At 36.9% G+C, this 15,535-nt stretch overlaps 1 protein-coding gene across 1 annotated transcript in view; it reads left to right on the top strand.

Moving 5' to 3' along the window:
* LOC107543807 (phospholipid scramblase 2-like) overlaps positions 1-15,535 on the top strand; it is a 48,524-nt gene that overhangs the window by 27,544 nt on the left and 5,445 nt on the right. The window contains exons 4-5 of the mRNA XM_087818511.1: positions 4,666-4,886; positions 7,295-7,456. Of these exons, the coding sequence (XP_087674637.1) occupies positions 4,666-4,886; positions 7,295-7,456 (383 nt within the window). The remainder of the gene's footprint in view (positions 1-4,665; positions 4,887-7,294; positions 7,457-15,535) is intronic.

Below are 15,535 nucleotides of genomic sequence, written 5' to 3'. Positions count from 1 at the left end.
AGAAAAAAAGTCAACACAGAAACAGTGATTAAATGACACACTAGATCGAATGGGTTACCAATAAGATCAAGAAAGAAATAAAAAAAATCCTGGAAACAAATGAAAATGAACACACAACAACCCAAAATCTATGGAGCACAGTGAAAGCAGTCCTAAAAAGGAAGTTCATAGCACTGCAGACCTACGTCAAAAAAGCAAGACACATTTTTAGTAAAATATCTAACCCTACAACTTAAAGAATTAGAAAGCTCCCCTGTAAAGCCATCCAGACCAGGGCTTTTGTCCACTGGTAGTATTTTTATTACTGCTTTGATTTTATCAGTTGTTATTAGCCTATTCAGGTTTTCTGATTCTTCTGGATTCAGTTTTGCATGATCTCACTCATCTGTGGAATCTAATAAACAAAACAGACTAAGGAACAAAATAGATCAAGAGACATAGAAGCATGGAACAGACTATTGAATCTCAGTGGGAAGGCGGGGGTGGGGAGGAGTGGGTGGGAAGAGATTAATCAAAGAACTTATATACATATATTCATAACCCACGGACACAGATAATAGTGTGGTGAAGGCCTGGGGTGTGGGGGCAGATATGGAGTGGAGGGGATCAATGGGAAAAAAGGGGGATATCTGTAATACTTTCAACAATAAAGATTTTAAAAAAAACAAAAACAAACCTACCAAAAAACAAAAGTCCAGTACCAGATGGCTTCACCAGTGAAGCCTACTAAAGGCTCAAAGAAGAGTTAATACCTATCCTCAAACTCTTCCAAAAAGTTGAAGAAGAGGCAACACTTCCTAACACGTTTATGACCAATATACTCCTGATACCAAAACTTGGCAAGGATAACACTTTTTAAAAAAAGAAAACTGCAGACCAATATCTCTGATGAATACAGATGCAAAAATACTAAACAAAATACTAGCAAATCAAATACAGCAGTACATCATAAAAATAATACATCATAACCAAGTTGGGTTCATTCCAGGGGCACAAGGATGGTTCAACATATGTAAATCAGTCAATGTAACACACCACACTAACAAAAGAAAGGATAAAAATCATATGATCTTATCAACATACACAAAAAGCATGTGATAAGATACAACATCCAATTATGATTAAAATACTCAATGAAATAGAAATAGAAGGAAAGTATCTTAACATAATAATAAAGGCCATATACAATAAGCCCTCAGCCAATATTATATTCAATGGGGAAAAACTGAAAACGTTTCCTCTAAAATCAGGAACAAGACAAGGATGTCCACTCTCAACACTCTTATTCAACATAGTTCTGGAAGTCCCAGCCAGAGCAATAAGGCAAGAGAAAGAAATTAAAGTCATCCAAATAGGGAAGGAAGAAGTAAAACTATCACTTTTTGCAGATGGCTTGATTCTGTATTTAAAAAACCCTAAAGGCTCCACCAAAAAAACTATTAGAAACAATAAACAAATGCATTAAAATTGCAGGATACAAAAATCAATGTTAAAAAATCCATTGCCTTCCTGTATACTAACAACAAAACTTCAGAAGAAGAAATGAGAGAAAAAAATCATTTTGCAATTGCAACCAAAAGAATAAAATACCTAGGAATAAACTTAACAAAGCACATGGAAGACCTATATACTGAAAACTATAAAGCATTATTAAAAGAGATTGAAAAAGACACAACAAAATGGAAAAATATCCCATGTTCATGGATTGGAAGAATCAACATGGTTAAAATGGCCATATTACCCAAAGCAATATACAGATTTAATGCATCCCCATCAAAATACCAATGTCATTTTTTAAAGAAATGGAATGAGAAGTCATCAGATTTGTATGAAACCACAAAAACCCCAAAGAGCCAAAGCAATCCTGAGATAAAAGAACAAAGCTGGAGGTATCACACTACTTGACTTCAAATTATACTACAGAGCTACAATAATAAAAACAGCATGGGATTGGCACAGAAAGAAACACACAGATCAGTAGAACAGAATAGAGAGCCCAGATATAAAAACCACATGCATATGGGCAGCTAATTTTCGAAAAAAGAAGCCAGAAACACAGAATGGAGTAAAGATAATCTTTTCAATAAATGGTGCTGGGAAAACTGGAAAGCCCCATGCACAAGAATGAAACTGGATTACAGTTTGTCCCCATGTACAAAAATGAACTCAAAATGGATCAAAGACCTAAATGTGACACCCAAAACAATACAATAAGTTACATAGAACAATAGGTACCAGACTTATGGACCTTGGTTGTAGAGAACATTTTATGAACTTGACCCCAAAGGCAAGGGAAGTAAAGGGAAAAATAAATGAATGGGACTATATCAAACTAAAAGGGTTTTGCACAGCAAAAGAACCCAACAACAAAACAAACAGGCAGCCAACCAGATGGGAGATGATGTTTGCAAACAGTAGCTCTGACAAAGATTTAGTTTCCAAACTATATAAAGAACTCATGAAACTCAACACCAAACAAACAAACAACCCAATCAAAAAGTGGGCAGAGGACCTGAACAGACACCTTTCCCAAGAAGACATATGAGCAGCCAACAGATATATGAAAAGATGTTCAGCCTCTCTAGCAATTAGAGAAATGCAAATCAAAACTACAATAAGATCCCACCTCTCACCTGTTAGAATGGCTGCTATCAACAAGACAAGCAATAACAAGTGTTGAAGAGGTTGTGGAGAGAAGGGAACCCTCCTTCACTGCTGGTGGGAATGTAGACTGGGACAGACACTATGGAAAGCAGTCTGGCGATTCCTCAAAAAATTAAGAATAGAGCTGCCATACGACCCAGCAATCCCTCTCCTGGGTATCTACCTGAAAACTTTGAAAATATTTATTCTCAAAGTCATATGCACCCTTATGTTCAGTGCAGCATTATTCACGGTGGCCAAGACATGGAAGAAGCCAAAGTGTCCTGCAACAGAAGACTAGATAAAGAAGATGTGGGACATGTACACAATGGAATACTACTCAGCCATAAGGAAAGATGAAATACTGCCATTTGCAAAAACATGGATGTCACTCTAAGTGAACTATGTCAGGCAGAAATGTAGAGAACCATATGATTTCACTCATATGTGGGATATAAAACTGAAAGCAACAAATGAACAAACAAGAAAAGCAAACAAAGTTGACAGACACAGGCAACAGTACAGTCGTTACCAGAAGAAAGCTGCGTAATAAAGGGTAGAGTGGGTCAAATATATGATGATGGAAGATTATTTGACTTTCAGTGGCAGGCACACAATGCAATATACCGATGATGTATCACAGAAATGTACACTTAAAACCTATATAATCTTATTAACCAAGATCACACCAATTAATTTTATAAAAATGAAAGCATCCAATAAAAATTTAATAGACCTTAGAGATATAGTCATGGAATTCTTTTTTGTTTTTATTTTTTAAGTAACAAGAAATAAATTTAGAGATTGTATAAGACCATTGATCTCATTTTACAGATAAACAAGATTTTTTAGTTACTTACTTAATGAAACACTTAGGTAATACCATCTCATAAACCAGTTTTTTGTGTGTTTTTCATGAAACATTTGACTGGCAGATGTTGAGCTTGAGTGTGGTTCTTATAAAGGCAGAGTCCAGGGCCTATGTGAGTCAGAGGAGAGACACTGAAGGAGGTCCTGGTGCTAGACTTTGTGCAGGACGTCTCTCTCTGAATTAAAGTCCATCCACACAGATATTAGAGTTGCTTTGTCTCCATATATTTCTTTTAACCACTTGTTATTTGGGTGGCTTGCAACATCCTAGGACCCAGATTAATGGGGGCTCTGGACAAGTGAGACCAGGAACTGCTCCTTCCTGGCACTAAGAAGGAGCAGTTTCCAATGTGGGTTCCCCTGGGGAGACTTTGCTAAGATGCCAGGCGGGTGTCAGTATTTAGCATGTCTCTTTCCCCAGTGAGGAGATCAGCCCCTCCAAGGTATAGAGTTCACTTAGGGTGCCAGTGGTCTAGATATTCTATGAGTTGCAGCCCGGTTGCCAAGCACTTTTCCCCCTTGTCTAATACCACCTCCCACTTCTGGCTACTACTGCTGCATTGAACAGGGCCCGGGACCCAGTGTGGAGTTCTGACCCCCCCTTGCACTTTCTCTCCCTGTTCACAGGTGTGCACTGAGAGTAAACGCCTTCATTACCTTCCCTCACTCATGCAAAAAGCAAGCCATGAACATGGTACAAAACATAGTCACAAGCCAATTTATTTTATATCCTGTTTCCCAGAGCTTGGGCATAGCAGTCATCCTCTCCTCCCTCCCTAACGAATATCTGAAAACTGAACCAATCAAGTGGACATGCTCTGCATACACCTAGCGGGACGGCGGCCATCTGAGCACTGCCCATCCCCCAGCCGCTGAGCCTCCCTTCCCGACAGGAGTCTGTGGAACTAGGAGGATGTGGGTTTTCTTTTCCGAGTCTCACAGAAGACTCTTTGTAGCCCTCTCTACCCTCCCCTGCTTGTCCTCCGTTGCTGTTTTTCCCTGCCTAAATCATCTCTAAACACCTTTCCTTTTCGTTCACACTATGGGGCGTGAAGTATCATCTCAGGTAATATCTGAAAATATTTTAAGTATTTAGATTCATCATATTTTTAAACATAATGGTGGTTAAGATCTCCTCTTCTTTATTTTCAGTCATCATACATATTGAAACAAATAACAAATACGAAATTAAAAACCGCCTTGGACAGAAGATTTACTTTGTCATGGAAGATACTGGTTGCTGTACCCGAAATTGCTGTGGGGGTTATAGGCCTTTTAGCATGAGGATTCTTGATCTGATGGGCCGAGAGGTCATAACTATGGAGAAACCACTGAAATGTGACTGCTGTTGTTGCTCCTGCTGCCTTCACCAGGTCCGTCAGAAATTACCAGCGTAATATTTAAAGCAGTTCAACAAAAATTTTCACCCTTTCATTGAATCTATATAATCAAATGAGATTTTCTAAAGATTTCCCATGAGATATTGTTTTATGCTTGAAAGTAATGTGGACAAGAAGGATGGCAGGGGTAAAATAGTGAGTAGTGAGCCCCCTCGCCCTGAGAAAGTCCCTCGTGGGAATGAGCATCACTCAGAGTCTGAATTTGGGGAGAGCTGAGAAGATAAGGCACCTTGGTCAAGTCCCTTACTTGAAATGACCAGGAGAGGCCTGCCTGAAGCTGGAGGAGGGCACCCCAGAGAATACCCTAGAGTACAATTCCAGGAGCAAGTGTACAGAGAACGTGGAAGAGAACAGACATGTTCACCCAACAATTTGGGCCACCCTATTAAGGAAGAAACCCAGGGGAGACTGCCTCTGAGAAATCTCCACTCCTGTGTGTTTAAGTTCCCCATTTTTAAAAATTAATATATTTGAGTCTCCTATAATAGAAATATGCTAGGTGTGGTACCTTCAGCTCTCTAAAGACCAAGTGTCTGTTTCATATTACTTGCCAGCTCACTGATTCAGAGTGTGGATCTCGGAGAGACACCAGGGCACAGAGGGCCTACAGGATAGTTGGCCTTTGCCTGTCTTCCACTGCCTGAGACCAGCCCTGCCTGGTCAGTGATTCCAACAAGTAGCTGTGGGACCGGGGAACAGACTGAGGCACAGCCACATAGATATTTGAAGTCTAAGACTGCATTAATTTTCAAAAGATAACAAGTTATTCCTGCTGAATTATTTTGTGTGTTAAGTCATTTAGGTAAGGTATAACAGTATCTGTCCATAGGAATATCTGAGGGAAAGTGGAGAGTTTGATGGAATATGCTCCAAATGTAAAGAGCACATTAACAAACATGGATCTTAGAAAACAGCCTAGGACGACATCACTTACAAATGAGCGCACTGAGGAACTCTCAAGGCCACCCAGCTAATAGCAGAGCCAAGATTCCAGGCCCCAGTTCCTTTCCGTTGTAGAACCATCAGCACGCATATCTGAAAGTTGCACCAGTGATCATCAGGGTTCTGTTCATGCATCTAATTCACTGTTTTTAAAGGAGTTTGAGAACAGAGTTCCTTAGTAATTTAGACATGTTTCATAAGTATGGAAATTTAAAAATGTACAAGGTCAGCAGAGCAGTGCTTAAGAGTGGAGTCTATGCAGGCAGTGGCGGAGTTTGTGACTCATCTCGTCCACTTTGTAGCTGGGGAATCTGATACAAGTTAGTTAGCTCTCTGTTCTTCAGTTACTTCCTCTATAAATAGGAATAGTACCAGCCTGGTAGCTGTTTGTTATCAATAAAGTATTGCATAGAACATATCTTTTACTTAGAAGTAGGAAAAGGAGCTGAGTAGACATTTTTCCAAAGAAATCATGCAAATGGTCCATAGGTATATGAAAAAGTGATCAAGAGAACTAATCATTAGAGAAATTTAAATCAAAACCACAATGAGATGTTACACCTATTAGAATGGCTGTTATCAAAAAACAAGGCATAATTTATCAAGGTTGTGGGAATATTAATTGTTACAGCCATTATGAAAAACAGCATATGATCCAGCAATCCCACTTCTGGGTATATATGCAAAGGAAATGAGATCAGGTGTTCAAAGAGATATCTACATTCTCATATTACTTGCAGGTTATTTATAATAACCAAAATATGGAAACAACCTAAGTGTTGGTTGATAGATGAATGGATAAGAAAACATGATATATAGGTATATAGATATATAGATGTATACAATGGGATATTATTCAGCCAAATAGAAGAAAACCCTGCCTTTGAGACAACATAGCTGCACAGAGAGACCATTATGCTGAGTGAAATAGGTTAGACAGAAACAGACAAATGCAATATGGTATCACTTACATATGGAATCTAAAAAATGTAACTCATATAAACAAAGATTTGAATAGTGGTTGCCAGGGACTGTGCAGAGGAGGATAGGGAAATTCTGGTGAAACTGCACCAAGTTTTGGTTGTAAGATGAATAGTCCTGAGGATAAAATGTACAGCACGGTGACTATAGTTAATAATACTGTGCTGTATGCTTGAAATCTGCTAAGAGAGTAGATCTCAAGCACTACAATATGAAGTAACAGATGTGTTAACTAACTTGATTATGGTGATCATTTCACAATATGTATGTATATCAAATCATCACATTGTACACTTTAAATATATTACAATTAAACTTGTCAATTATACCTCAATAAAGCTGGAAAAGAAGATTATTGCCCATTACAAAAAAAGCACTCAATAAATGAGAGTTCTTATTATACATGGTGATGATGATGACGACGATGGCAATGATTACATTTTTTTTTACTTTTACAGGTAGAAATTTATGCTCCTCCTGGTACACCAATAGGTTATGTTATTCAGACCAGGCACCCATATCTGCCTAAGTTTACAATTCAAAATGAGAATAAAAAGGATATTCTAAGAATTATTGGTCCATTTTTTGCATGCAAGTGTTGTGGAGATGTTGATTTTGAGGTAAGAGATGTGATAATTTTATAGGTTTTGGTTTCCAAATATAAGGAAAATATAATTGTGTAAGATGTTACAAATATATTAAATAAATATGTGTGTCCTATTATCTCAAGAGGGAGACAATGTGCTCATATACTTTACTTTGGTCAGAAAGGAAGTTAATCTCCTTGAGCTTCAGAGTTCATTATGCTAAAGGGAAAAAAGAAAAGCAGAGCCTTGCACTCAAATAAATATAAGCAAAACAACTACCATTTAAACGTGGTGGTTTCTATGTATTATTCATTTTGAATAGAAGGTTAACCTTGTCACCTACATGTGACTGCCAAAGCCTGTGGATCCTTTCTCAGTCTGAAACATGGGCTCCTGGTGCTCTTGGCCCTTTCAGAAGGTCTGACATCTTTGAGTTCCTACAAAAATTGTGCAGAGAGAGTTTTCAGGAAGATAGTGTAAGATGTGCTACCTAGTTATGCTTCTCCATGGTCTCTATCTTTATCTTTGTATTAAATTTGATTGTTAGAAACCACAATTATCTGTGTACTTTCTACTTGGAGCAATTTCATTACAGCCATTTTCCAACAGGTGGCCTGGCAGTAAGCCCAAATTATTTATTAGCAAATGTTTAAAAATCAGGAAATTTTATAAGCTAATCTTGATATTATGATTCTCCTGGAAAATTATAAAATCTGTTAAACTGGGCCCACATTTTCACAGAGGGGGCAGAAATCTCCTTATAATAAGCAAGGATGCCCCCTTATAATAAGATGTGGGAATTCTTTCACTTTCCCAGCTTCCTCAGGTTTTGTGCTATCCCTTCACTTTTATGTTACCTATCTGACTTTTCTCATTATATGATTTTCAATCCCTCTATTAGACTCTGGTTATATAAAGATGAATTATTTCCTTCATGGATATAATAGACTTATGACAGAAATGGACAATTCTAAGAAGACACACATATGTAAAGAACCTTTATAAAGACTCTTTTAAAGGAATTTGTATAATGTGTATGTGTGTGTGTAAATGTATGTGTAAGAACTTTATATAGAGGCATGTATAATAGTTCCTTATGTAGAGTATGGCATACTTATCAAAGATCAGAGGAGTGGAAAGATAATTATTCATTCAAGGAACAATATTAACAGAAGTTTAGCTGGCATGTATTTATTTTGGAGAATTGGTGAAAATACTAAAAATACATTGTGAAATTATTATATTTAATGCTAAGGAATTTATATTTCATCCAGAAAACCTTTCAATAGAAAAATTAGAGTGTTCATTATATGTAATAAGTTAACTTTTCTTCTATGCATCTAAAATGATGCTAGCTAGGTACCTTCTTTCAGAGATTTGAGAAATGGTCATTTGAATCAATTTCTTTGTTTTATATCAGACAAAATACTTAATTTTTTTATGTTTTATTTTTAACTTTATTTTTATTGTTAACACTATTACAGATGTGCCCATCCCCACTTTCCCCTCCTTTGTCCACCTTTACACAGCCCATGGCTCCCCTCCCTCTGACCACCACACTCTTGTCTGTATCTATGGGTTATACACACACACACACACATATATATATATATATATGTATATATATATTCTTTAGCTAAAGCCTTCACCTTCTTTCATCCAGTCCCCTCTTCCCCTTCCCCTTGACAACTTAAATCAGGAATTTTGAGTATGAGGGACCACAATGGAATATGGACTACATCATGGTGTCAGTGGTTATGGAAACTTGGAGTAGAAAAGAGATAAAGTCTGAACACAGCAGGAGTCATTCTGTAGGAAGAATAAATCAGAGATATTTCATAAATATACTGAGTGGAACTGTCCTAGGAATTTGATGTCAGTTGAGAATGAAAGAAAACCTGGAGATGAATCTGATGTCCGAGAATTAAGAAGCTGAAATATTGTATTTGGCAAAGATAACAATCTTGAAGGAGAGACAGTTGATTTGTGGGAAGTTAGTGATTTGTATTTGAGTTATCTTGAATTTTAGGTATGTAGAGGAAAATATTGGAAAGTTTTCAGCATACACATAGTAGTTGAAGCCATAAGAAGATTATCCCAAGGGTGAAGAGAAGACAAGTAGACTTTCTTCTATATCTTATGGAGATAATAAGGGAATATTATCTCCTTCCAGGACTCTTGGTAGGGAGAAAATATGTATACATTAAACTGATATCCCAATCCAGGCCCTTCTATGAGTTTGAAATCTGAATTTATACCACCATTATGGTATGTTCAGGAATCTCAAAACTTAGAAATAGATCCTGAGTGGAGTTACAGATGGCAGGAGCAAATGTGAAAGAACATTAGAAGGAGATTAATCACCAAGGGCACCCTCTATTCCTACAGAAAAAAAACACACCTATCTTTACATAAGAAGATTCAAAACTTACATAATTCTCTAGGTACCAATCCAAGAACAAACTGCATGTAATAGCATAGTCTGCAATCATACAAGAAACACCAAAATAAACAGTAAAGAGACTAAACAAAAAAGGGAAGAATGAAACTAATAACAAAGGACAGGAGGATTTGAAGACAAGCCAAATATAATGAGGAATAGTCGTTAATAAAACCTCATTGGAAAGGGTAAGCTACAAATTAGATACAGATGAAGAGAAAATTAGTGAACTGGATTACCCATATGTGGAAAACAAACAGTAGTGGAAAATATTATAAATTTGAAGGGACAAAAAAATTGAAGGGACATGGAAAAATAAACTACTCTTTGCCAAAGAGTAGTCAAAGAGGAGCTACAGTGAAAGAGAAGACAGAGAATGCGCTGAGATGTTATTCAGAGAGACAAATGATAGAATGTTGCTGACTTGATGCTATGGACCCTCATATTCAGAAAGTACAAGGAGTTCTGGATGGGGGAAAAACTGACACCAAAATATAGTTTAGGTAAACTGGAAACTTCAAATTAAAAAAGAAAATCTAAAATATGCAAGTTGGGGTTCCAATCAAGATGACAGCATAAGTAAATGTGTGACTTGGCTCCTCCCACAACCATACCAAAATTACAACTAACCTGGAGGAAAACCACCATTCAGAACCACCTGAAATGTAGCTGAACAGAAGTCCTACAACTAAAGATTAAAGAAGAAGCCTCATAGAGCCTGGTAGGAGGGGCAGAGAATCAGAACAGGCTGGTCCCACACCCATGTGTAGTGGATAAAAATATGGAGGAATATCTTGGATGTAGAGATCCCCCCTGAGGAGTGAGGGGTCCAGCCCCATACAGACCCCCCAGCCCAGGGTTCCAGTGCCAGGAAGAGAAGTCCCCATAACTTCTGTCTGTGAAAAACAGTGGGGATTATGGCTGAGTGAGACAGAAGGCTACTGGAGTCCTAGTGTTTCTCTTAAAGGGCCCACACGTAGACTTACTCAGAGTAAGCTCCAGTGCTAGGACACCAGGGACATAGGGGGAGGAACTGAGTTGTCTGGCATCAGGACGAGAGCTAGAGGGGTAACTTCCTCCCAGACAGAGTGCTGACAGAAGCCATTGTTCCTTTACTGTGCCCTACCCCCACAGAACCAACAAGCAGGCACCATATCTGAGTCTCCATCAACCTGGTTACCATTGTTCGCCCTGCCCTGGTGATTTTTTGAGACCCCATCCCACCCAATTTGCATGCCCAAACCAAGCTATTTCCAGTGGTTTTTTCATACAAGTAGCCTGCCTTGGCTCATGCTTTGGGCTTTACTAAAATCTCTCAAACAGGCAGCATTTGGCCTTGGCGTGCCCTGTAACTTTCATTAAGTGGCTACAGGTGTGGTATTAGCAGCAGCCAGCCTTGGTTTGACCCAGCACAAGTGGCACCATCTGCAGATCACTTTGTAGTTTGCTCCAGGTAGCCCTGGGCAGGGCACAGGTAGCAGCTAAACTTGGCTTTCACCTTCTAGGAGACTCAAGAACCAGTAGGCCTAGTGGACAGCCTTAGACGACATTGAAGCACCACCCAAACACCTCCAAAAGTGACCCACTCAAGAGGCAGACTCAGCAGGCACCAGAGCCCTACTGAACTAAGTCCTGCTCTTGAGTTGGGCCTCTGCATGGCTGATCCTCCACAGTGCTCACAGCCAGTCCTTGCAGCTGATCAGCTTGGGGATAAGTCCCTCCCACTGATGCACCAACAGCAACAAGGCTCAACCACAAGAGGGTGTACACAGCCTCACAGGGAGCACACCTCGAGTGCCTGACTTGGGTGATCAGGGAGGCTCTGCCACTGGACCCTACAGAACACATGCTACGTAAGGCCACTCTACCAAGCCCAAGAAACATAGCAGCTGTACCTAATAACATAGAAACAAACATAAGGAGGCAGACAAAATGAGGAAACAAAAAAATATGTCCCAAATGAAAGAGCATAACAGAATTCCAGAAAAAAAACTAAAAATAGAGACAGCAATCTGTGAAATGCAGAGTTCAAAACACTGGTCATAAAGGTGCTCAACAAACTTAGGGGAAGAGCAGATGAAGTTAGTGAGAACTTCAGCAGAGAGATAAGAAACATAAAAATGGTGATAGAAAACATGGAAGATAACCAGTCAGAGATGAAAAATGCACTGGCTGAAATGACTGCATCACAGGGACTCAACAGTGGAGTAGAGGATGTTGAGAATCAACTTATTTCTCAACAGAAACTTTGCAGGCCAGAAGGGAGTGGAAAGAAATATTAAAAATGATGCAAAGCAAGAACTTATAATCAGAATTACCCAGCAAAGGTATCATTTATAATCGAAGAACAGATAAAGAGCTTCCTTGACAAGAAAAAGCTAAAGGAGTTTATTACCATAAAACCAGTATTACAAGAAGTGTTAAAGGGTCTTCTTTAGGAAGAAGAAAAAAGATAAAAATATGAATAATAAAATGGCAATAAATACATATCTATCAACAATTATTTTAAATGTAAATAGATTAAATGTTCCAATCAGAAGACATATAATGGCTGAATAGATAACAAAGCAAGACCCTTACATATGCTGTTTACTAGAGACTCATTTCAGGTCAAAAGACACACACACCGAATGTAAAGGGATAGAGAAAGATATTTCATGAAAATGGAAATAAACAAAATCTGGGGTAGCAATAGTTACACCAGACAAAATAGATCTAAAAAACAAAGTAAATGAACAAATAGATTAGAAACAGACTCATAGATACAGAGAACATTTTGATAGTTGCCAGATGGGAGAATTATTGGGAGTGTGGGTGAAAAAGGTGAAGGGATTAAGAAGTACAAGTTAATAGTTACAGAATGTCACGGGGATGTAAAGTACAGCACAGGGAATATAGTAATATTGTAATAGCTGTGTATAGTGCCAGATGAGTACTAGATTTATTGGGGTGATCACTTAGTAAGTTATATAATATCTAATCACTGGCTCACACACCTGAAACTAATATATTGTATTTCATCTGTAATTTTAAAAAATTATAAAAAAAGAAATTATTTAAAAAGGAATAAGACTGGACAATGTGGACAGCAGCTCTAGTCACAACAGCCAAAAGTAGAAACAATCCAAAAGTCCATTAACAACAAATAAATAAACAAAGTGTAGTATATAAATAAAATATGTAAGTGGGAAGGGGGAATCTTATCTTACTTTAATATGTAATTTCCTGACCATTAGGGATTTTGAGCATTTTACTCTAGGTTTAATGGCTACTTGTTTTTCCTCTTTTTTGTATTGTCTATTAATATCCATTTATCTATTGGGTTTACATTTTTCTTGTAAATTTATAAAAATTATTTATTTATTGTAAACAATCCTGCATCTATCCTCTGATTTACAGTTTCCACAAATCTAACTTTTGTTTTTAGACTATATATATATATCTTTATACTTATATTTATCTTTTCTCCATACAAAAATTTCATTGCTCCTGGTTTTCTTAATTATGAAGTCCCTCCCCAAATCTTCTATTTTATTTATTCTTTTTTATATTTATAATTAAATCTTTATCTCACCAGGAAATTTATTAGTACAAGATAGGGACAAACTTTATTTTCTTTAAATGAATAGACAGTGCCCGGCCGGGCGTGGCTTAGCGGTTAAGTGTCGACCTAGGATCCAGGCGATCGGGGTTCGATTCCCGGTCAGGGCACATGCCCGGGTTGTGGGCTCGATCAATGCCTTTCTCATCATTGATGTTTCTGTCTCTCTCTCTCCGTCTCCTTTCCTCTCTCTGAAATCAATAAAGATATATTTTTTTAAAAAATTTTAAAAAAAAGAATAGACAGTTCATCATCAGAATTTATTAAGTAGACTATTTATTCCTTGCTAAATTGAAATACTATGCTTGCCATGCATTAAATTCCACAAGTAATGGGGTGTGTTTCTAAATTCTCTCCTCTGTTGCAATAACCTAACTATATGGTTTTCAGCGATGCCTTATGGTATGATTATGGTGGCTTAATGATATGTCCTCTGTCATAGCAAAATGACCACTCATTCTTCTTTATCATATTTTCTTGCTATTATCTTAATGTTTCCTTTTATGTGAGCAGTAAGATCATGTCATTCAATTTTTCAGAAGTTAGAATCTAATCAGAATTGTGTTAAATCTATTATTTTTAAATTAACACATTTATGATACTAAACCTGTGCCATCTCGGAGTGTTATGTCTTTTAATTCATTTTTATCTAATTCTATTCTTCATAACACCACGTAGGTTCATCATATAGAACTTCTGCCTGTTTTTGTTAAGTTTAATCCTAAGTAATTTATAGTGATTATTACCAATAGGGAAGAATACTTATATTTTTAGAAGCTGATAACTAATACTAAGAAAAGCTATTTATTTCTATTTACCTCTTATTTAGTCATATAACAGTATTCTAGTATTAAAATTGGGTGTTTATGCTTCATTTATGTGGTTTATCTAGGTATAAAATCACAGTGCAAATAAGACTATGGTAGCTCTTGTAATCTTTATATACCAATAGGCTCATTTTTTTCCCAGCCTACTTATAATACAGCAAATTATAATGATTACAACAGTGAGAATACCTACCATGTTGATGATTTCAATTGAAATAGTAGCAAATATCCCATAATTTAGAAAAATATTGCTTTTAAAATATTTCATAATTTTAAAAGACATCTCTATTGTTTTTCATGTCATTTTTCTATTCCTACCTTGCCTAGAGCAAGAATCAGCATATTGTTTGTTTGTTTGTTTGTTTGTTTGTTTGTTTTGGTAGAGGGTCATGTAGAGAATATTTAAGGTTTTGTAAGACAGATGGTTATTGTAACAATTACTCAGTTCTACCACTGTAGACAATTGTAGACAATACATGAATGAATGGACATATTTGTATGCTCATAAAAATTTATTTAAAAGACAGAAGGCAGGCAGATTTGTGCTACTGAACATCATTTGCTGACTTTCAACTGAGATTTTTATTAGGAATTGATATCTAACTTTTTTAAAGGGAGAATATCATAGTGGTCAACAGTTCAGACTTTGGAGATAGAATGCCTGAGTTTGAAACCCATCTCCATAATTTCTTATTTGTGTAATGTTATACAAAGTACTTAACCTTCCTTTGCTTCATTTTTTCTTCCGAAAATTGCATATAATAATAGTAAATATTTTGCAAGATTATTATGAGCATTAAATTACCTATCAATCATAAAGTCTTTGCATGCCATGTGTATGCTAAATGTTATATAAATGCCTAATTAGTAAATAATAAAATATCTTTTCAGCAGCCATTGATATGAGCACTTGTTTAGAATTGCATCAATTTTCTAGTATTTTATGCTTTGTTACAGTATATTGTCTTGATACTTACCTAGGTATATGTACTAGTGTCCTTTGGGGGGGAGGTTGCATTATATTTACATTATAGGTGAGTCTATAGTTTTCTTTTTAAAATACCTTTAACATTTATTGGTATTAAATTTATGTATTTGTAAATTTAATTCAAATATAATATGCCATAATGGTATCCACACTTCTGACACAAAATGTATGGGGGGACTAGTTCCCATACCAAACAATTCTCCAACTCCCTGGACACTAACTGGCTGCACTACACTTAATTCAACTTGACGTTAAA

The sequence above is a fragment of the Miniopterus natalensis genome, chromosome 6 (assembly GCF_054644295.1).
Source record: "Miniopterus natalensis isolate mMinNat1 chromosome 6, mMinNat1.hap1, whole genome shotgun sequence".
In the NCBI taxonomy this organism is placed as follows: Eukaryota; Metazoa; Chordata; class Mammalia; order Chiroptera; family Miniopteridae; genus Miniopterus; species Miniopterus natalensis.
This window is presented reverse-complemented; position numbering and strand designations above follow the sequence as displayed.